At 42.3% G+C, this 24,545-nt stretch overlaps 1 protein-coding gene across 1 annotated transcript in view; it reads left to right on the forward strand.

Moving 5' to 3' along the window:
- The window catches only part of PCSK6 (proprotein convertase subtilisin/kexin type 6), a 487,218-nt gene that overhangs the window by 366,834 nt on the left and 95,839 nt on the right, over nt 1–24,545 (forward strand). The window contains exons 11-13 of the mRNA XM_082254401.1: nt 12,151–12,268; nt 19,468–19,656; nt 21,693–21,829. Coding sequence (XP_082110527.1) covers nt 12,151–12,268; nt 19,468–19,656; nt 21,693–21,829 — 444 coding nt within the window. The remainder of the gene's footprint in view (nt 1–12,150; nt 12,269–19,467; nt 19,657–21,692; nt 21,830–24,545) is intronic.

The raw sequence follows: 24,545 nt of genomic DNA on the forward strand, positions 1-24,545 counted from the left end.
CGCCACCCATAAAGTGTAAAAAAAAAAAAATAGTGATCTAAAATGTAGGGGGTTAATGACTACTAATTTATTCAGACAGAGCTCATTCAGCTTCAGTTACTAAAATCCTAGAACGCTGCACAATCCTCGGCTGCTACAGGTGTCGGCCCATATTCTGTTGTTAAATTGTTAAACTTTTTTTTGATAAACCTATGCGCCACGGTGCAACAATACGAAAACCAAAAACCACCAATAAATGCAAATAAGTAAAAATTAATAAATATGTTTGGGAAAAATATAAATTAATTAATAAATAAAACCTTTCAGCTTCAGTTACTAAAATCCTCAAACGCTGCACGTTCCTCGGCTGCTACAGGTGTCGGCCCATAATCTGTTGTTAAATTGTTAAACTTTTTTTTTTTTTATAAACCATGCGCCACGGTGCAAAAATACGAAAACCAAAAACCACCAATATAAAGGAAAATAAGTAAAAAATAATAAATAAAAGCTTGTCGCCACCCATAAAGTGTAAAAAAAAAAGAAAAAAAAAAAGCACGGAAAATAGTGATCTAAAATGTAGGGGATTATTGGCTATTAATTTATTCAGACAGAGCTCATTCAGCTTCAGTTACTAAAATCCTCGAACGCTGCACATTCCTCGGCTGCTACAGGTGTCGGCCCATAATCTGTTGTAAAATTGTTTAATTTTTTTTTTTTTTTTTTGATAAACCTTTGCGCCACGGTGCAACAATACTAAAACCAGAAACCACCAATAAATGCAAATAAGTAAAAATTTATAAATATGTTTGTAAAAAAAATAAATTAATAAATAAATAAATAAAACCTTATCGCCACCCATAAAGTGTAAAAAAAAAAAAAAGAAATACGGAAAATAGTGATCTAAAATGTAGGGGGTTAATGTCTACTAATTTATTCAGACAGAGCTTATTCAGCTTCAGTTACTAAAATCCTAGAACGCTGCACATTCTTCGGCTGCTACAGGTGTCCGCCCATAATCTGTTGTTAAATTGTTAAACTTTTTTTTTTTATAAACCTATGCGCCACGGTGCAACAATACTGAAACCAAAAACCACCAATAAATGCAAATAAGTAAAAATTAATAAATATGTTTGGAAAAAAAATAAATTAATAAATAAATAAAACCTTGTTGCCACCCATAAAGTGTAAAAAAAAAAAAAAAAATAGTGATCTAAAATGTAGGGGGTTAATGACTACTAATTTATTCAGACAGAGCTCATTCAGCTTCAGTTTCAAAAATCCTAGAACACTGTACATTCCTTGGCTGCTACAGGTGTCGGCCCATAATCTGTTGTTAAATTGTTAAACTTTTTTTTGATAAACCTATGCGCCACGGTGCAACAATACAAAAACCACCAATAAATGCAAATAAGTAAAAATTAATAAATAAATAAAACCTTGTCGCCACCCATAAAGTGTAAAAAAAAAAAAAAAAACACTGAAAATAGTGATCTAAAATGTGGGGGGTTAATGACTACTAATTTATTCAGACAGAGCTCATTCAGCTTAAAATCCTAGAACGCTGCACATTCCTCGGCTGCTACAGGTGTCGGCCCATAATCTGTTGTAAAATTGTTAATTTTTTTTTTTTTTATAAACCTATGCGCCACGGTGCAACAATACTAAAACCAAAAACCACCAATAAATGCAAATAAGTAAAAATTAATAAATATGTTTGGAAAAAAAAATAATAAATAAATAAATAAAACCTTGTCGCCACCCATAAAGTGTAAAAAAAAAAAAAAAAAAGAAAACACTGAAAATAGTGATCTAAAATGTAGGAGATTAATGACTCCTAATTCAGACAGAGCTCATTCAGCTTCAGTTACTAAAATCCTAGAACGCTGCACATTCCTCGGCTGCTACAGGTGTCGGCCCATAATCTGTTGTTAAATTGTTAAACTTTTTTGTGATAAACCTATGCGCCACGGTGCAACAATACGAAAACCAAAAACCACCAATAAATGCAAATAAGTAAAAATTAATAAATATGTATGGAAAAAAATTAATAAATTAATAAATAAATAAAACCTTGTCGCCACCCATAAAGTGTAAAAAAAAACCACTGAAAATAGTGATCTAAAATGTAGGGGGTTAATGAATACTAATTTATTCAGACAGAGCTCATTCAGCTTCAGTTACTAAAATCCTGGAACGCTGCACATTCCTCGGCTGCTACAGGTGTCGGCCCATAATCTGTTGTAAAAATTGTTAAACTTTTTTGTGATAAACCTATGCACCACGGTACAACAATACTAAAACCAAAAACCACCAATAAATGCAAATAAGTAAAAATTAATAAATATGTTTGGAAAAAAATAAATAGATTAATAAATAAATAAAACCTTGTCGCCACCCATAAAGTGTAAAAAAAAAAAAAAAAGAAAACACTGAAAATAGTGATCTAAAATGTAGGAGATTAATGACTCCTAATTTATTCAGACAGAGCTCATTCAGCTTCAGTTACTAAAATCCTAGAACGCTGCACATTCCTCAGCTGCTACAGGTGTCGGCCCATAATCTGTTGTAAAAATTGTTAAACTTTTTTGTGATAAACCATGCGCCACGGTACAACAATACGAAAACCAAAAACCACCAATAAATGCAAATAAGTAAAAATTAATAAATATGTTTGGAAATTTTTTTTTATAAATAAATAAAACCTTGTCGCCACCCATAAAGTGTAAAAAAAAAAAACACAGAAAATAGTGATCTAAAATGTAGGGGGTTAATGACTTCTAATTTATTCAGACAGAGCTCATTCAGCTTCAGTTACTAAAATCCTAGAACGCTGCACATTCCTCGGCTGCTACAGGTGTCGGCCCATAATCTCTTGTAAAAACTTTTTTTTTATAAACCTTTGCGCCACGGTGCAACAATACTAAAACCAAAAACCACCAATTTAAAGGCAAATAAGTAAAAATTAATAAATAAATAAGACCTTGTCGCCACCCATAAAGTGTAAAAAAAAAAAAAGAAAACACTGAAAATAGTGATCTAAAATGTTGGGGGTTAATGACTACTAATTCACACCAAAGTAAACGATCTGTATGAAAAGTAGATCATATGCTTAACCACATGCTGGCTACTCTATAACCATTTTATGTAGAATAAAGGCAGTTTGGGACTTTAAATGAGGCACAAGCCGGATAAGGCTTAGCGTCTCCATCCCTGTATATGGAAAATGAGGAAAAAGTTGGGACTTTAAATGAGGTGCGTGAGAACAACCGGCCCTTAGTAAATATACTCACCGACCAGTCTGCTTACAAACCGAATTGACCTGTCTAACAGTGTACGTTACTAACTACGGGAAAGATTTGTAATTTTTGTGTTTTTGTTTTTTTTACTAGTAATGGCGGCGATCTGCGATTTTTTTTTTTTTTTTTTTTTTTTTTTGCGGGACTGCGACATTGCGGCGGACAGATCGGACCCCTAACTGACACTTTTGGGGGGACCAGTGACATTACTACATTACTACAGTAATCAGTGCTAAAAATATGCACTGTTACTGTAATAATGACAATGGCAGGGAGGGGGTTAACACAGTGGGTGATCAAGGGGTTAAATGTAAGCCTAGGGGAGTGATTCTAACTGTGGGGGGTGTGGCTTTTGAAATGATCACAGTCCTCTGATTCTATATAGAAGGATCACAGGTGCTCTGTGATCATTCCAGAGAGAACAACAGTCAGCTGTGTTTGCAATAGCTGACCGTCCTTCTCTCTCAGTGAGGAGCGATCGCGGGTGGCCGGTGGCAATCTGAGCCGCAGGTCCCGTGCATCGGAGTCCCCGCTGCCAAGTGAGGGCAGGAGAGCGGTGGCGCGCGCTCGCCCCCTAGCTGCAGGCGCGCGACCGACGTCGGTTCACGCACGAGAGCCAGCCTGCCGCAGTATAACTGTGGCGGGTGGTCCTTAAGAGGTTAATATATCTAAAGAATTTCTTAGGGCTTGTCTTACTCTCCTCTGCTATGTGTCTCTCGTAGTCTTTTTTTAGCCACCCTGATTTTGTTTTTACATTTCTTGTTACATTCCTTATATTGATGGAAAGCTGACAGTGCCCCCTCCGTTTTATATTTCTTAAAGGCCATTTTTTTGTACTCTAATAAGAGTTTTTACTTTACGGTTTAGCCACCCCGGTTTGACCTTGGCTCTTTTGTATTTATTTCCCATTGAAATACACTGTGTGATGCCTTTGTTTAATATGTTTCTAAAGCATTCCCATTTCTCCTCCGTGTTCAATGTTTCTAGGGTTAGGTCCCAATTGCTGCCCTCTAGTATTGAGAACAGCTCAGAAAAGTTTGTTCTTCTGAAGTTTAGGGTTTTTGTGCTCCCCTCGTACCTTGTTTTCTTATGATTTGTGCTAAATGTGATCATCCTGTGATCGCTAGATCCCAGGTTGTCCCGTATTGCCACATCTGAGATAAGACTTGGACCATTGGTTATTAGTAGATCTAGCAATGCATTCTTTCTAGTAGGAGAATCCTCCAATTGAGACATGAAGTTGTCCTGTAAGACATTCATGAATTGACGACCTTTGACTATATATGGCGGCGGTCAGCCCCGGCCAGGCAAAGTGATGTGTATATATATCTATACGTCACTAGCCTGTCACTTGCTTGGGAGCCAATAGCGGGCGAGCGCGCGCCCGCGGAGGCGCGCTCCCGCCCTGTCTCGTTCCCTAGCAAGTCCGTGTGTGTGAGCGGCGGACCCGATGTCTGCCGGTCACTCGGCGATCGTCGGTGCAGAGGGAGAAAGGCAGGCGGCTGATGTAAACAAGCCGCCTGTCATTCTCCCCTGTGTAGGAATGGTGATCATACGGTTCTACTATGTAGGACCGTTGATCACTGTTCCTACACCAGTAGCCATGTCCAATCACAGTTAGTTAGAAGCACGCCCCTAGGGACACACTTAACCCCTCCTTCCCCAATAAAGTTAACCCCTTCCCTGCCAGTGTCATTTTACAGTAACAGTGCATATATATAGCACTGATTACTGTAGAAATGTCACTGGTAACCCCAAAAGTGTCAAAAATGTCAGTCAAGGGTCCGATCTGTCCGCCGCAATGTCGCAGTACCGCAAAAAAAATCGCAGATCGCCACCATTACGCGTTAAAAAAAATGACAAAAATCTTTCCCTTAGTAAACGCAATAACTTTTGCGCAAACCAATCAAAATACGCTTTTTGCGATTTTTTTTTTTTTTTTTTTAACCAAACATATGTAGCATAAAACAAATTGGCCAAAAATGTTAAAAAATTTTGATTTTTACATTTTTTTTTTGGGGGGGGGGGGAATTTCATATAAAAAAAATGTGAAAAATATTGTTATTTTTGCAAAATTGACGCTCTTTTTTTGTTCATAGCGCAAAAAGTAAAAATTGCACAGGTGATCAAATACCACCAAAAGAAAGCTCTGTTTGTGGGGAAAAAAGGACGTCAAATTAGTTTAGGTACAGCGTCGCACGACCGCGCAATTGTCTGTTAAAGTCACGCAGTGCAGAATCGCAAAAAAAGCCCTGGTCAGGAAGGGGGTAAAATTTTCCAGGGCTTAAGTGGTTAATGAGTGAGCTGTCCCCACTTCCCAGTCAATATCGGGATAATTGAAGTCCCCCATTATGATGACATTTCCCTGCTTCGCCGCCATTCCTATCTGTGATAGAAGTTCCAACTCCACCTCCTCCCTCAGATTGGGGGGCCTATAACATACCCCCACTATTACTGTTCCTCTTCCCTGTGGAGTTCTACACACAAGGATTCCACCTCCTCACTCGTCCCTTCCACAATGTCACTCTTCTCTACCACCCTTACATCATTTCTGATATAGAGACATACCCCTCCCCCTCTTTTTCTCTCCCTGTCCATCCTATACAAGGTATTCCTTGAATAGTTGCCATCCAGTTGTGTGAAGTGTCGAACCAAGTTTCTGTCACCCCCACAAAGTCCAGGTCCTCCTTAATGTATTAACATTTCCAGTTCTTCCATTTTGTTTGCTAGGCTCCTGGCAGATATATTCTCCTTATCTGAACCCAAACGTTCCAGTGATGAGCACGAGCCCAGCAGCTGTCTTGGGTCCTCATTGGATAGATTAATAGCAACGAGACCTGGGGGGTGGGGCTGAGTCCTGCTGCCTGTGTCAAAAGACGCAGCAGCAGGACTCGGGAGCGCACCCGCACGGGTGTCCCCATGGAAAACAGTTTTACGAGGGGGCACCCGATGAAGAGGAGGAGCCAGAAGCGGCACTGGGGCACCCCAGAAGAGCAAAACCCTTGCACAGAGCAGGTAAGTATAACATGTTATTTAAAAAAAAAAAAAAAATGTTTACAATCACTTTAATCCCTTTATTTTGCAGGGATTTCCTCTCACTTTGTTTAGCTATAGGACAGGAAGTGAAGGGAAATTTCTGCAATAGGACACCGATGGAGAAAACCCTCCCTTATCCAATATGGAATAAAGGGTTTTGCCTATAGTTCTACTTTAGAATAATCATTTTTATTTTGTTCAGAATTTATTTTGTATATTTGGATTCAGTTAGTACAGGGTTTCCCAATTAATTTTACCAATGGAACCCTTTGACATGGTATAGCAAAAATTTGGAACCCCAACTAAAAAAATGTGTGCCATAGAGTAGCGCAGCGCAGTGAAAACCTTGCAATGAGTGTAATGTTCTCTTTTGCTGGCAAATTCCATGTATATCTGGTTTAATTGTTGACAATTGTATTCGCTTGTCTGCAGTTGCGTCAAGTCGATTTCCCTCCTTCACCCCCCGTCTCCATCCCTCCTTCACCCCCTGTCTCCGTCCCTCCTTCACCCCCTGTCTCCGTCCCTCCTTCACCCCCTGTCTCCGTCCCTCCTTCACCCCCTGTCTCCGTCCCTCCTTCACCCCCTGTCTCCGTCCCTCCTTCACCCCCTGTCTCCGTCCCTCCTTCACCCCCTGTCTCCGTCCCTCCTTCACCCCCTGTCTCCGTCCCTCCTTCACACCCTGTCTCCGTCTCTCCTTCACCCCCTGTCTCCGTCCCTTCTTCACCCCCTGTCTCCATCCCTCCATTAAACTGTCCATTCAACCATCCCTCTGTTGTAGGTCCCTCCGACTGCTTCACCCTCCATCATTTTCATCTTTACATAACTCCATCCTTCTATCTCTTGCTCCATCCGTCCCTCGCTTCATTTCTCTGCCCCTTGCTCCATCTCTCCCTCATACATCAAATCATACTTGCCACATCCTATCTGAGGAGTGAGTCCTTCTCTGCAGTGGAGGCGAGGCGCTGCCGAGAACGAGTGCCTTTGATTTAAAAATGGCGCCATTATGTAACTACGCATGGGTCTGACCGGCTAAGCTTGTACGAGCTTTCCAGAGCCCGGCAGGCGTTGGAACGGCACATGCACCTTTATGATGTCGGACCCGCAACCACCTTTTTTACGGGCACTGCTGCCCCTAACGGACATTTACTGGCAGCCCGAAAATGGGCTGAAATTTAAGGGATGCCCATAAATTAACGGGCGGTTAGCATCACTGCGTGGAACCCCAATTTTGTTATCGTAGAACCCTAAGGTTCCGCGGAGCACCAATTGGGAAAACGCTGATGTAGAGTGCTGTGTCCCAGTAGCTGGGATCCTGTATATGTTGGTGTGACAGCCCCCACACACACACACACAGCACCCAGCACAGCACCCAGCCTGGGAAGGTAAACACTGACACTCTGCTCTGTCCCATGCTCACACTGATACAGGTTGGTGCTCTTCTACACAAACATCCCTCTCGCGGCAGCTAGTTGGACTCTCTAGCTGTAAGTACAAGCCAAGCCGGATGGGACCACCCCTCAAACATAGGGGTGTCCAGGCACCTCACAGTCCCAGGGAAGTCCAGGCGATGCCGGCCTCCGCTCTTTCCCCCCCGCCTCACTCACCTTGGCTATGGCCTTCTTGTACCTGGTTACCGCTTGCTGGATGAGGCTGGAAACTTTCAAGTTGCCGTCCCTACAGGGCACCACTGTCCGGGTCATCCCGAAGCTCGCGGTCACCTTCATGATGGCGCCCCAGGGGAGCTCCCACTGTTCAGGGGTTAATCCAGGGTTCTGATTCTCCCTCCGTATCCTCCGATGTGTGCAGGGCCTGCAGCCTCCTCCTCCCCTGCATGTTAATGCACCACTCCTCCCACCCCATCAACCAGGATTGTCTGACCGCCAGCACCACATTTTAAGCCCTGTGCACACGATCAGATTATAGAACGATCTGTAGTCTGTTTTTTGTGGCATGCTAGTCTCATGTCGAAAGTGAAGAGGTTATTTTCATACAAAATTTCCCATGCGACAGAATTCAACTTCAGAAGTGATGTCATGTGTTGAATTGTTTTGTATGTGTTCTTTCGTTTCCGAGCATGCCTAGTCTTGCTCTTAAGATTTTTTGCAGACGAAAACTGTACTAATAAACGAAAATCGGACATTGTGTTGACGTACGATAAAAATTTCATAGCCTGCACATCCAGTTTTTGTCGTCCGAAAATCCATAATCGTCTGTCGAAAGCACCATACTAACAATCCGAAAATCGGCAGATCGTTCGTCGGACGAAATTTCCCTTCCGGTTTTTGTATCGTGTGTATGGGCCTTTAGCCAATCGCACACCAGGATTTCTAAAGGACGCGTGGCTCCACCTATAGATATCCCAGCCGCATCAGGGTCCCGCCCGCATAGTGGAAGGTGGCAAGTGATTGGCAGACGGCGGTGATTTAAGTGGATTCTGGGCTGCATCACTGTACGGATCCCCAAATTTGGTCTCGTGGAACCCTAGGGATCCGCGGAACACCTATTGGGAAACGCTGAGTTAGTATATTTGTTATTTTTGAATTGACGGCCTATATTTGTTCTATTCTGTTATATTCTAATCTATTTTTTTTTCTATTATATTCTTTTCTATTCTTATCTTTTCCTTAACTTTTATACTTTACTATATTTATTGCAATATGTTTCCATTTAAAATTTTTATTCATTTTTAAATTTTTATCAAATTAAATTTTAAATTTTTATCAAATTAATTTTCCTAATTTAAATGTTTCAAATTCGTTATCGTTTCATTATAATTTTTTTCAAGTTTGTTGAAATTCGTTACTATTGTGATTCTAAAATTTGGATACATCTGAATGATCGAATAACTAAAATTTTGGCCGAATTGCAATTCGTAACGCAAACGATTTGCACATGTCTAGTCTTGAATACTTTCAGTCACTGACCCAAAACAAGCCTTCAGTAATTTTAGGTCAACTAGGTTTGTCATGTGCTTTCCAAAACTTAGAAATACAGTAGCTACCATTATGCAGCACCTTTCTCAAAATGCTACTTTCCGTTACTTGCCTGGCTTCTACATTATTTACTAAAACTGAAGAGTGCAAAATCTGCTGCAACTCTGCATAGAAACCAACCAGCTTCCTGGTTTTATTGCCAAGCAATTGAATAAGCTGAAGTTAGAAGCTGATTGGCTACCATGCACAGCTGCACTAGATTCTGAGTGCTCCATCTTTAGTAAATCTCCCCCATTGAGCCTGACCCAGAACAAGTATGCAAATCAGAAAGTTCAGAATAATGTGAGAACTCATGAGCTGCATAATTTGTTCAGGTCATTGGTTTAGAAAGCACTGAAGCCAGTAGTATAACAAATGGGCAAGTAGCAACAACAGCTTCAACATTTGTTAGTGCTGATTTCCCCTAAAGGAATAGTTCACCCTCACCAAAAAACTGCCAATGGAAATAGGGGCAACCTGTAGATAACTACAAACTGTGTAGACCAGAATTTGATAATGCCCTTGGCTACAGGCACAAGCCAGCTATGAAACCCATGAAAAAGAGTGAGGGGAATGGCGCTGTCTAATGATAAAACACGTGTAAAGCCTCGAACACACGCAACGATTGTTGGCCGACCGATCGGCCGTCTTTTGTCCAGTGTTGTTGTGTTGGTTGAAATGTGCTCTAGACTGCACACTAATTTTCTCGGCCAACAAAAACCAACTTCAGAAGTGATGTCATGTGCTGGTTAAATTTCCGTGTGTTTTTTCTTCTCTGAGCATTCCCAGTCTTGCTCATCTGATTTTTGTCTGCCGAAATCTGTACTGACTGACGGAAAATCGGCCGTTCTGTTGACGGCCAACAAAAATTTTATAGCATGCACACCAGATTTTGTTCGGCCGAAAAGTCGCAGTCGGTTGTCGGAAGCATCATACTAACAAGCCGACAATCGGCCGATCGGACAGTGGCCGAAAATTCACGGCCAACAATCGTTGCGTGTGTACGAGGCTTTAGATGACAATAAATGGATGAAAATAAATAATATAATGACAGGATAAAAGAGAGAGGTAAAAATCTGCAATAGTAAACTGTATAGATCTAAAATGGAGTCAAAGTGCTACGTGCATGTATTTGCTTAATAAATATATAACCATCAACATGAATAAATCTTAAAATAGTATAAAATCTATAATAAAATAATCCCAGTGTATAGGTGACCATAAAAGGTGATTATAAATGAATATAAATGATACAAAGTGTCATATACTCAAAGTGACAAGTGCATAGACATAGGTAATAGTACAAAGTGTCATATACTCAAAGTGACAAGTGCATAGACCTAGGTAATAGTACAAAGTGTCATATACTCAAAGTGACAAGTGCATATGAGGCAGTGAGCATAATATCATGGACTCAAAGTGACAAGAGGATAAATGTCCAAAATAAGTGTGAAAGTGCACCAATGTAATTGGGTGACGTAACTAAATGAATAGATGGTGGTGGTGTATACAACAACAAAGAGTCCAGTGCTAAGAAAAAATGCTGAACTGGTGATGAAGTAACTGGGAATATCCGAAATGATGGTATAGATTAATACATAAGCAGGTGACAGTCTTTGTGTGAATAAAACACAATAGGTGACCCCATGGTGGGGGGTAAGGTGCTCTGTGACCCCTCTGGTAAGTAGCACACTTACCAGAAATACCCACCCCACACAGGAGTATAGAGCGGATATAAGTAGTGCTCCAGCAGATGGATCCTATCCTCCTCTGTAGGTCTTAGGATGGACGTCTGAGAGTTCCCGAATGGGAGGGTTCCTGGGGGAAGCTGGGGTCTGGGGATGTCTCGGCGGTAAGGGCTGGTATCTCCAGGTATCCATGGGGTGTCATTGTAGCAGGTGTTCCAAGTGTAAAAGAAACTTAGCAGTGTCCAAGCAACAAGGCAGAATGGAATGATGCAATCTCTGGGAGATTTTCAATCAGGCTTCATGAGGTATGTGAACGGCCTACACCTTTAGCAAGGGCATTATTCAACTCTGGTCAAGGCTGCACAGTTTGCTTTTATCTACATGTGCCCCTTACCTACATGCACTTGTCGAATCCTTCTATGACAATCAAGACAATTGCGTGGTTCTCAAACAAAAAGTTGTTTGAAATTAATCAAGTCCAGGAAGGCATCATCAAATGTGATTTTTTTATACCTTCTCATCCAAACATTTGAACTAAATTCTGTAAGTGTAATGCCAGCTCTAGGAAAATCATGGAGCTGGGGAGATGAAATTCAGATATCAGGTGAATATTAATACTGTGATTGATTCTGTTTTGCAAAAAACAGTTTAGGGTAAGTGTAATTCCAGCTTAAAGTCTTCCCACATCTTACCATCTAAAGCCAGCCATATATGATGGGATTTTCTTTACTGCAACCAAAGCTTGCAGTAAAGAAAATCGCTCAATTCCCCCATCAACACCGTCAATGTTGATGGGGAAGTCTCTCCCTCAAAGCTATTGTGTTCTCCCGACAAGGGAGCCATCCCTGCCAGGAGAACACAATGATTATTGATAGCAGCTATAGCCACTGATAATAATTGCATGCTGGAAATCTGACATGCTGGTTGTACCCACAATCGACTTCGGTACATTCTGCCTGCCCATAGATAGTTTGAATCTCGGCTGGTCCCTTCTGAACTGGCTGAGATTCGAACCATCAATGGGTGGCTTAAGGTGGCCTTAAGTTCATAAAGCAGACACCTCCAGGTGCCATATACTTGTTTTATTTCAGTGTGCCAAAAAAAAAGCAAAAAAGCCTTGGGATGGGCTGCATTTTATTGTGAAAAAGACCAGATTTGTCAGACTTTTATTTTTTTCAGTCAGCCATCTTTATGGCTTTGGATTGGTGGATGCCGAAGCTATGGTCGTTGAAGCCAAGAAATGGAAAGCCGTGCCATCGCAACATGTCTGTGTAGGAGCCTCAGACCGAAGGCCAAGGTAAACTTTAATGTTATGGGGATAGGGAAGAGTTTAAAATGTGTTGGGTTATTCTCTGTGACTCCATTGGGGAGAATTTCTCTCACTTCCTTTTGACATCTACGCAATAAATAAAGGTAGAGCATTACCACCAGGAAGGAAGGAGCAGACCCCAATGAAAAGTCCCAACGTTTCTCCAGCCTGCTATAAATATTTGTTGTTCTCATTTAAGACATTTTTTACAAACTTAGATGAGTAGCAGCAGAAAAAGACTGTGACCTATCGGGTCACCTTTTTTTTTTTGGGGGGGGGGGATGGTACCTAGGTTTAAATCTGGAATATTTAAATTTACTTAGGGATCGAGTCACTTCCTCTGCTGGAAATGTATTTAATGCTTCTACTATTCTAGCAGTAAAAAAATACTTTTTAATATTAGTTTTTCTCATCACATACTTCTTGAAGCTCCTCAGTTGGTTGTCTCCAAAAGAGGCTCGTAGTCTGGCTGGAGTTGTGCTTTAAAGCAAAAGTAAACTACCGTCTACTGGCCAAAAAACTCCAAACCAATTGCCAATGTTCTCCAAATGTCTGGTAATTCATCAATGCATCAATATTTGCATGCCTGCTCTAAAGCGATGAAGGACACAATAATCTTGCTCCCTCTGGAGCCAGTGCAATCTCGGAAGTGTCTACTTCCTCTATCCCCTCTTCCACCGGCAATGCACTTAAGCAAAAAATCCTGTGCATGCACAGCCGATAGCTACATGGGGTTGCTGAAAGGGGACAGAACATCTCAAGAGAGTGCCTATGCTGGAGGCTGACATTATTCTGGCAAAGGTACTTTGAAGATGCCGTCATGGCAAGGATACCTTGGACATGCTAAGCCTGTACTGGTATATGTCACCTGCTTTAAATAATGGACATAACGCAGCACACTGAGGGGTTTAGGAGACTTTACTTCTACCGGTACTATTATTATTATACAGCATTTATATAGCGCCAACATGAGGCCAAACAGTACAGTTAAACTTCAATACAGGAGAAATCAGAGGGCCCTGATCGTTAGAGCTTACAATGTAAAAGGGAGGGTCAAGTAATACAAAAGGTAGTAACTGGGGGATAAGCTGATGGAAAAAATAAAAGTACAGTTCTTAGGTGGAGGTGGAATAGGCTTATCTAAAGAGAAGGGTTTCCAGGAATCATCTAAAAGTAGAAAGAGCAGGAGATAGATGGACAGATTGGGTTAGGGAGTTCCTTAGGATGGGAGAGGCTTGGGAGAAGTCCTGGAGGCGAGCTAGAGAGCAAGAGGTATTGGCAGGAATGAAGAGAACAATTTGGCTGGTGTTTTGAGACCAGGTTAGTTGTGAATGGCTTTGTAAGTTGTTAATACTTTGAATGTATTTCGTTAGATGAGTGGCAGGCAATGGGGATATTGGCAAAAAGAAGCACCAGACACTGAGCAGTTGGTAAGGTGGATGCATTCCACCTTACCAACAGCATTCATGATGGACTGAAGAAGGGATAGCCTATTTAAAGGTAAGCCAGTGAGGGGGGGAGTTGCAGTAGTCAAGGTAATAGTTAACCAGGGAGTGAGTTAGATGCTTTGTGGTGTCATTCTGGAGATGTTGTGTAGGTTGAGACGGCAAGCTAAAATAGATACTTACATGGGGGAAAGTTTGCAGGAAGTTTTTACTTTCAAAATCAATGTTGGAGTACCTGATTTATTTTGGAGTTGCATGTTTGACTTTCTTGAATACTTTCTTGAGGGAAAATATACAGTATTTTTGGTTTCGAATTGTGCAAAACAAACATGATTAGAAATGTCTATATGCGATATATTTTCCTTCGACTAAATATTAAATTGCTTTGTGCCTTAGTGGTCATTGTGGAGTTGGGTAGCAGAGCATATAGTTGAGCAGAACTAGGTTGCATTTATTTCTTAATGGTAAAATGTTGACTCTAATGTTGAATATCACAATGTTGCATATGCTGCAGAACAGTTTGGTTAGGGCTAAAGATAAGCTTGGGTTTGGGTCAAACGAAACCCGGATGAAAGCTGTCACTCTTGCCTGCCTACTGCCACCCCATCACCTGGACCCGCAGCTACATATACACAAAGGCGGTAGGGATGCATGACATCATTGAACTGATATGTCCATGTGGTACGAGCAGTGTTTTGCCCTGACCACAGGTGATGGGGCTGGAGCGACCGCTTCCTTCCAACAACCCACAAAAAAATTCAGGCAATAGATAGAGTGTCTAGTGGGAAAGGAATCCTTGAATTGTTGGGTCATGGTGTTGTGGCCACCATGATGAGAAATCTTGGTAGTCAGATACATTTCAATGCAGACACTAATTTTGAACATCATAGTGTTGCATGATCTACGGAGCAGTTTGGCTAGGACTGATGATCTTGAGTTTGGTCCAGTTTACTGAAACAGGAAGAAAGCTATTAATACTGCCCACTGCCGCCAAATCAATTTCCCCGCAGCTACACGAACACAAGGGAATGGGGATGCATGACATCAATGACCTGATATGGCCACATAGCATGAGTTGTATTTTGCCCTGTCCACTGTTGATTGGGGAGAGTTACAGCTTCCATCTGGGTTTAGTTCAAACTCAAGTTCTGGCCAAACCTGAGTTCATTAGAACCCACTGAGACTCCTATTACGTTGTGTTGAACCGTGTGTGCAAACTTGTGCCCAGAGACAGCCCACAAAAATCCCAGGGGGTTAGGTAGTGTCTCTAGTGGAAAGGAAATGCTTGAAATTGTTGAGCCATGGTGCGATTGCAAAGTATTGGAAGTGAGAGCTCTATGGAGATCCCTATAGTTGAATATCATAATGTTGCACATGCTACAGAACAGTTTGGTTAGGACAAAGAATAATCTGGTCCAAACCGAACCTGGAAGAAAGCTCTCCCTCCTGTCCACTGCCACTGAATCAACTGCCCTGCAGCTACTCATGCACAAGTGGGAGGGAATGCATGAAATCATTGACCAGTTGATTGGATGAGAGTGACAGCTTCCTTCTTACAACCTACAAAAAATTCAGGGAGTAGATGGCGTGTGTCTAGTGGGAAGGAAATCCTTAAATTGTTGGGCCATGGTGCTGTGGCCGCCATGATGCCACATATTGGTGGTGAGATAAAGTTTCATACAGACACTAATGTTGAATATCACAATGTTGTACATGCTACAGAGCAGTTTGGTTAGGACTAAGCATGATATTGGGTTTGGTCCGGTCCAAACCTCGAAGGAAGCGGTCACTCCTGCCCACTGCCGTCCAATCAGCTTCAACGCAGATACTCAAGCACAAGGAGATGGCCACCGTTGATTGGGCAGGAGTGACCGCTTCCTTCTGGGATTAGTCCAAATCCAAGTTCCGGACAAGTTCATTCTTCATTAGGACCCATTGAGCCTGCTAGTATGTTGTGTTTAGTTGTGTTTTGTATTGGACTGTGTTAGTGTGTCTAGTGAGAAGGTAATGCTTAAATTGTTGGGCCATGGTGCAATAGATGACCAAATATTGGTAGTTAGATAAAGCTCCATGGAGACCCCATAATTGAATATCACAATGTTGCACATGCTAAAGAACAGTTTGGTTAAGACTAAGGATGAGCTTGGGTTTGGTCCAAACTGAACCTGGAAGGAACCTGTCGTTCCTGCCCACTGCCGCCCCATCAACTGCTCCGCAGCTACACATACAGAAGTGGGTGGGGATGCGTTGTATCATTGATGTGATATGGTCACGTTGCATAAGCTGTATTTTGTCCTGACTGCAGTTGATTAGACGGGAGTGAAAGCTTCCTTCTGACAACCCACAAAAAAACTCAGGGAGTAGGCAGTGTCTCTAGTGGAAAGGGAATCCCTGAAATGTTGGGCCGCTATAGCCACCATAATGCCATATATTGGTAGTGAGATAAAGTTCCATGCATATCCTAATATGGAATATTACAATGTTGAACATGCTACAGAGCACTTTGATTAGGATTAAGGATGAGCTTGGGTGGGTTCTGAAACAAACCCGAAAGAAAGCAGTCACTCCTGCCCACTGCCTCCCAATCAACTGCCCAATAGCTACACGTACAATAGAGGGTGGGGATGCATGACATTGTCCTGATATGGCCATGTTGCAAAAGTGGCATTTTGCCCACCCACAGTTTATTGGACGGAAGTAACCGTTTCCTTCTAATAACCCACAAAACACTCAGGGAGTAGGTAACATCACTAATGGGAAAGGAATCCTTGGATTGGTTGGACCATGGTGCTATAGCCACCATGGTACATATTAGATTATATGGCAGTAAATGTACTCCGAATATGATGGCAAGAGCAAAGCATGACATTTATTGTCATGTTGCTTTTGCCTCTTTCCTGGCATAGGGCTATAATATACATTCCTGGCCATGGGCTGACTGGCAACTTACAGCCCAGGGGGCAAGCACAAACCAGAGGCCCATGGTGCAGCGGTTTGACCCCCCTCTCACACTCCCCCTACCCGGCCTCCTCCTGACCCCCATTCCAGGCTGAAGCTCTGCTCCAGGTACTCACTACTAACCAGCTGAATCCAGGTTCCTGACCTGGCCAGCAGAGAGCGGTTGGGGGGAGCTGTGGGTAGCTCAGTTGGAGCTGGCCAGGGGAGGAGAGTCTCCAGTAGGGCATGGAATCGGCCTCTGCTAACACACAGTTTACACCATCCATTCTGGGAGGAGAGGCCTGCGCTCTTTCCCAGTCTTCAACCTACACTCATTAGGTCAGTGGCAGGGACTTTTTACTTCTCTTCACGAGGAATCCTTTAGGCATGTCTTTGGCAGACGCAATGCAGCCTTTTTATGGAGCATCAGAGCGGCCCAGGGGGCAGTTGCCCCCCTGCCCTCTGGCCCAGTCCTCCCCTGCTCCTGGCTCTGTCGACCAGTCATTTAATGAAAGCTTTCGAAGTTAGAAGCCTGCAGCTAAAAAGATAGGAGCTGCATGGCAGAAGAGGTTGTGGTGTATATATATCTATATATATATATATGTATCTATATATGTATATATGTGTATATATATATATATATATATGTATATATATATAGCTATGTATATATGTGTATATATATATATATGTATATATATATATCTATGTATATATGTATATATATATCTATGTATATATGTGTATATATATCGAGATTTATATATATGAGATATATAGAGATTTATTTATATATATATATATATATATATATATATATATATATATATATAGAGAGAGATTTATATATATGAGATATATAGAGATATATACATTTGCTACATTTTCCATACTGTATGTAGGGTTAACTGAATGTTTTCAATTCATATGGATAATTTTATAATTCCCATTTAAATGCTTTGTCTACAATGTATAATCTGATGAAATGTGTATATCCTGGAAATTGTTTAGGCATCTGTGACTCTAATGGGTTAACACAGTATTTTTCTGGTGCATGGGTTGGATATCTCAGCTCTGCTCTGTTCGTGGCTTGGACTCCCTAGTCATCATTCCCTGCTGCCTAATGTTGTTTCAGTGTATTGATGCTTTGTAAACCAAATTTAAAGCCAACTGTAATAATATTAGCTGTATTTACAAGCAGAGTATCCCACTATATTCTGAAAATGCAGTCCTCCTTTCTTTATGCTGAAGACGATTCTATCCAACTATTCTATCTGTGTCCTGCCTATACATACAGCATGGTACTTGTTGTACTACATGAAGTACTGCAGTACTATATATATGTGTATATATATATATATATATATATATATATATATATATATATATATATATATATATATATATATATATATAAAAAAAATATACACACACAGTGGCAAAAATAATTATTTGATTCCATTCAGATTTTGTAAGTTTGCCCACTTACAAAGAAATTAAGCGTCTTTAATTATCATAGGTGTATTTTGAATGATAGAGACAGAATATCAACCAAAAATCCAGAAAAAAACACGATTCAAATGTTATAAATTGAGTTGCAGTTCAGTTCGTATAATTGGTATTTGATCCCCTACCAACCAACAATAATTCTGGCTCCCACAGACTTACTACACTATGTGCTCATGTGATACACAGATTAGTTCTGTCAATTTAAGAAGGTGCTCCTAACGACAACTTATGTGTAAAAAAGACACCTACCACAGGATCTTTCTTCCATTCAAACCTCACCATAATGGACAAGACCAAAGAGCTGTCAGAGGACATCAGGGACAAGATTGTAGACCTGCACCAGGCTGGAATGGGCTACAAGACCATCAGCAAGAAGCTTGGTGAAAAGGAGACAACTGTTGGAGCTATTATTCGCAAATGGAAGAAATACAAAAAAATCATCAGTCGCCCCTTGGTCTGGAGCGCCATACAAGATTTTGCCTCATGGGGTAAGGATGATCATGAGAAAAGTGAGGGATCAGCCCAGAACTACACAGGAGGAGCTTGTGAACGATCTCAAGGCAGTTGTGATCACAGTCACCAAACAAACCATTGGCAACACAATATGCCACCATGGATTGAAATCCTGCAGCACCCACAAGGTCCCCTCCTCAAGAAGACACATGTATAGGCCCGTCTGAAGTTTGCCAATGAACCTCTAAAGGATTCAGAGAAGGATTGGGAGAAATTGTTGTGGTCAAATGAGAACAAAATTGAGCTCTTTGGCATTAACTCAACTTGCCGTATTTGGAGGAAGAAAAATGCTGACTTTGACCTTAAGAACACCATCCCTACAGTCAAGCACGGAGGTGGAAACATGATTTGGGGCTGTTTCTCTGCTAAAGGTACAGACCGACATTCAGGGGCAAATGGACGGGGCCATGTATCGTAAAAAATCTTGGATGAGAACCCTTTTCCCTCAGCCAGAACACTGAAGATGGGTCGTGGATGGGTCTTCCGGCATGGCAATGATCCAAAACATAAAGTCAAAGCAACAAAGGACCCAGATAGCCTAAAGAACCTTCATTTTTGCTCAGTTTGCAGAGTATATGTAAATTTGCTGGGTGAATGGATAAATAGACCTCATGATGAGGTGTCCTATGATGTACACAAATGCTATGTTTTGGATTTTTCATGTATTAATGCTAATTATGCATTGTATGGAAAGCTTGCGGTATTGCATATAACTTTGTTCCAAATTTTTTTTTTTATTGTTTTTAACATGGAAGCTATTCTCCCGTGTATACCTTTCTACAGGTTCATCAGAGCTGACCAACTGATTCGCACTACAACCCAGACCAGTGCGTGCGCAGATAACAGTGTGCAACATGTGGCATACCTAGAGCACGTTGTTGTCCGAGTCACCATATCACATCCACGAAGAGGAGACCTGCAAATCAACCTCATTTCTCCATCGGGGACAAAATCCCAGCTGTTAGCAAGAAGGTAAGACTCAAAGTTCCATATGGAGCCTTCTTCAACCTAAAGAAATGTTTTAGTTCTGAATAGAGCGGGGAAGGATTTACATGTATATTTTAGGAAGATTTGCCCTTCCTTGTTTACTAGGACGGGAAGTGAAGGAAAGCTCTCCGATGAGGACACACATTTTCCCTAGTGTCACATTATTGAAATACACAGCGATGAACATAACATGCATTACTGCATTGTGGTGTCATTCATTTTTGATATCACCACAATGCATACCTGTGTTGTAGCCCACCACTGCGCCATGGATTGCTTTATAAAAAGGGTCTTGTGCGTTTTTTTTTTTTTTTTTTTGTGGTGCATTGGCAGGCCACTTGCTTTTAATGTACTGCCTTCTAACAACATATATTAATGTGCAACATAATGCACGTTGACACGCTGCAAAGTAATAAATGGGCCCTTAATGTTCCCTCCAAAACAGAAACTTTAAGTACACAATCCACTACATAATTCACGGAAGTTAAAATCGTATTAACTAATCTAATTTTTTTATTCAATGCAGTGCAATCAAGCAGTGCAACAGTCCCCATTACGCTGATTGTATGTGTGCCCCAGCACTTACATCCCCCGCTATTTATTGCCGCCAGCTCTAAGTCCCTCAGTGTCCCTTCACTAAACATCCGGGTAGTAGAGTGCACTCTCATAACTTTTCACCCAAACAGGGCACTAGAGATGGGGCCAGCTCAAGCTCCTCTGTATCACTGGCTGGGAAGAGGAGCCTGTTGCTGGCTTTTTTTGCCGGGAGCCTGTTGCTGGATTTTTTTGCCGGGAGCCTGTTGCTGGCTTTTTTTGCCGGGAGCCTGTTGCTGGCTTTTTTGCCCACGAGCCCTGTTGCTGGCTTTTTTGCCGTTGAGCCCTGTTGCTGGCTTTTTTGCCGTCGAGCCCTGTTGCTGGCTTTTTTGCCGTCGAGCCCTGTTGCTGGCTTTTTTGCCGTCGAGCCCTGTTGCTGGCTTTTTTGCCGTCGAGCCCTGTTGCTGGCTTTTTTGCCGACGAGCCCTGTTGCTGGATTTTTTGCCGACGAGCCCTGTTGCTGGATTTTTTGCCGACGAGCCCTGTTGCTGGCTTTTTTTGCCGTCGAGCCCTGTTGCTCGCTTTTTTGCCGTCGAGCCCTGTTGCTCGCTTTTTTGCCGTCGAGCCCTGTTGCTGGCTTTTTTGCCGTCGAGCCCTGTTGCTGGCTTTTTTGCCGTCGAGCCCTGTTGCTGGCTTTTTTGCCGACCAGCCCTGTTGCTGGCTTTTTTGCCGACCAGCCCTGTTGCTGGCTTTTTTGCCGACCAGCCCTGTTGCTGGCTTTTTTGCCGACCAGCCCTGTTGCTGGCTTTTTTGCCGACCAGCCCTGTTGCTGGCTTTTTTGCCGACCAGCCCTGTTGGCTTTTTTGCCGACGAGCCCTGTTGCTGGCTTTTTTGCCGACGAGCCCTGTTGCTGGCTTTTTTGCCGACGAGCCCTGTTGCTGGCTTTTTTGCCGACGAGCCCTGTTGCTGGCTTTTTTGCCGACGAGCCCTGTTGCTGGCTTTTTTGCCGACGAGCCCTGTTGCTGGCTTTTTTTGCCGGCGAGCCTGTTGCAGCTACATTGCTCAGCTGGTAGCATGCATATAGAGGTGGTTCTATGGGGATAGAGTCACCTTAAAGACAGCAACCAGGGCTATGGTTATCTGGATAGAAGGAATTGTAAGCAACCACAAGCTTCAGAAGAAAAACAGACATAGAAACTTGAAGACTTATTTAAATTGTGGTTTAATAACACTTTAAATATCTGTACCCACTTACTATTGCATCATCAATTTCTCAAAGCAGAATTCTAGGATTGTTGGTTGAACCATGCACTCACATAGTGTAAAGTGGCATCTTAACTTCCATTAATGGCCATTTTACATTACTTTGCTCGTGCAAGAGCTTAATGTGAGCTTATCATTGGCTCAGAACTTTGAAATTGTAAATAGGTTGGTAAATGTGGGTTAAAAATGTGTTTTCATCAAATTAACAGCTGATCTGTTTCCAGGACATTTGATTACTCCAATGAAGGATTCAAGAACTGGGAGTTTATGACCGTCCATTGCTGGGGAGAAAAAGCAGAAGGTGAATGGATGTTGGAAATTCATGACATCCCATCCCAGTTGCGCAATCCAGAGACTCAAGGTAATTGTACAATATGTAACTGTCAGTGGTTGAAATACAATCGATTGATAAAGCATACATGATTATGTGTGCAAAAGTGAACACTCAATTTTGACTGGTCATTGGTCAGCTTCTATTCCTCATACTGGACACTTCTTAAAATGATTGTAAAGTCTTCTCTTTTTTTAATAATGTGTTATATTTACCCAGGGGCGTAACTACAGGGGTTGCAGGGGTTGCAATCGCTACCGGGCCCCATGCTCCAGGGGGCCCGGTAGCAAAACAGTGGGTGAACCTCTAGGATCTCAAAGGTCACACTTGCGACCGGGCCCTGGCATTTCACCACTGTGGGGAGGCCCCAAGATTGCAGGAAGGGGGCCCACTGCAGAACTTGTGAAAGGATCCTGATGCGGGACCATAATAAAAGGCCATGCAATGAGAGTAAAGAGCCCCAGGATTAGTGGGAAGAGCCCCGGGCTTGAAGGGAAGGGCCCCGGCCAGGGGTCTGGGGGGCCCTTCATGGTTTCTTGCATCTGGGCCCTGAAGGTTCTAGTTACGCCTCTGTATTTACCTCCTCTGTGCAGTTGGTTTTGCACAGGGCAGCCTGGATCCTCCTCTTCTTGGATTCTTATCCGCTGCTCCTGGCCCCTCCTTCCTATCGAGTGCCCCCACAGCAAGCAGCTTGCTATGGGGGTAGCTCAGCTGCAGCTCTGAGTGTCCATTCAGACATGGCGCTGACGTTTGGCCCCGCCCCTCTCTCTCCCGATTAGCTAACTAATATTGATTGACAGCCGTGGGAGCCAACGCCGCTGCGGCTGTGTCTCAGCCAATCAGGAGGGAGAGTCCCCGACAGCCAAGGGACTCGTGGACATCGCTGGGCAGGGATGTGGCTCAGGTAAATATTAGGGGGGGCTGGGGAGGCTACTACACACAGAAGGCCTTTTATCTTAATCCATAGAATGCAATAAGATTAAAAAAAAACTTCTGACTTCACAACTTTAAGGGAAATATGAATGGGTAGGTGATGGCTCCTCATCTCTTCATGCAATCAGAATCAATTATAGAAAAAGTATGGGATTTTTCTAATACCCTCTAAAACCAGCAACACACAATATTCAATAAAATGACTATTTATTACAAATATTATTAAAATTTCAAAACAAAATTGAGTACACCACTATAATTACATCAAAAGAATAACTCATGACATATAATAGAAGTCTCTGATGACTTGTCCATCTAGATTCTCAGTTTGTCACATGTCCAATTAAATTTCCTTCTTAATTCAACTTTGTCATACAAGCTTGAATACGGACCAAGTCAAGACTTAACGTGTTTCGTAGGTGTTGCGGGAGGACAATACAAAACATGCTAGTAAAATAGTAGTCCTTGCTGACGTTAGCAATGTTCTCCCCTTTGATTTGATTTATATTGTGAGACGAATCAGTGGTGTGACTCCTGTTGGGCACATGTATACAAAAGTTTATTGATATCCATGCCTCTTCAGCGAAACGCATTGAGACTGTGTTCAAGCTTGTATGACGAGGTTGAATTAAGGAGAAAATTAAGTATGACATATGACAAAGTGAGAATCTAGGAGGACTAAGGTCATCAGTTTTTTATTATATGATATAGGTCATTCCTTTATGATGAAACTGTTTGTTGTGTTACTGGTTTTGTATGTGTATCACCCTCTAGTGTGCTATGTTAGTGTAGGAAAATGTAGTTCTGCTCCGGTCTAGGCCTCAGCTGTGACTCAGGGCTGGAGGACTCATCCATCCTAGCAGCTTCTCTGATACTTTCCCCTGTTTTCTAGGACATTGGAGAATAGTCTAGACATAGTGGGTGGAGGTTAGGAGGCTCTGCTTGGTATATTTATGAGGGCCTCAGCCAATCCACAGTAAAGGGCTAGCAGGGGGCCGGCCACCTCATAAATAGGCATAAGTCATGCCAGCAGGGCCAGTCAGGTGGAATATGGAATAATGAGGAAGGCTGTTGGTGTCCCTCAGGGGTGCCCCTGAGTCTGTTGGGAGGATAGAAGCCCTTCCTGGAGGCACGGGAGCAAGGAGAGAGATCAACACTACTGGGAGAGTCAGCCGGGCGGACTGGTGAGTGTCAGTCTGGAGAAGTTAGCCTGGAGGGTTAGTGAAAAGGGCAGCTGAAGCCAGGTGGGTTGGTAGCGCCTGAAGAGGTGGTGCTGGGATCAGTAGTCACAGGAGTGATACAAGCTGGACACTGTTCTCTTTGCTACACATACAAGGTGCCTTGGGTTCCTGGCTGTAATGGGCATCTTCACAGTAATCCAGCTGATTTCTGCAAACAAGTGAGTGCTGGAGGGAGAAGAAGCTCTGTATATAGAGACTGGATATAGGAAGAGTTGTTCCTGATATTTTGTGTTAAAGTCAAATGGGCATCCCATAACCTCCTATCTCGTCAAGTTATTACCCTCAATAAAAAAACAAAAATAAAGTCTAGGATTATTCACTCCCTCTGATGATGTGCCTGTGAAAATTTGGTGTGCCTGGCTGTGCAGGGTGAGGGATCCCAGTTTATCTGCAGCCCTTAAGGGGGTGCGCTACATATGGTACTAGGAAAATCCCATTTGGTTCTGAAAACTGGACACATCTTTCAGGAAGAAATGCATGTCAGCTCATGGATGTTGACCCTACAGGGAATTAACATAGTAGACATCACAGTAATTGAAATCTTTGATGAAAGAAACATACAAAATAATTTG

Source organism: Pelophylax lessonae, assembly GCF_965119305.1.
Source record: "Pelophylax lessonae genome assembly, chromosome: 4".
NCBI classification, from domain to species: domain Eukaryota; kingdom Metazoa; phylum Chordata; class Amphibia; order Anura; family Ranidae; genus Pelophylax; species Pelophylax lessonae.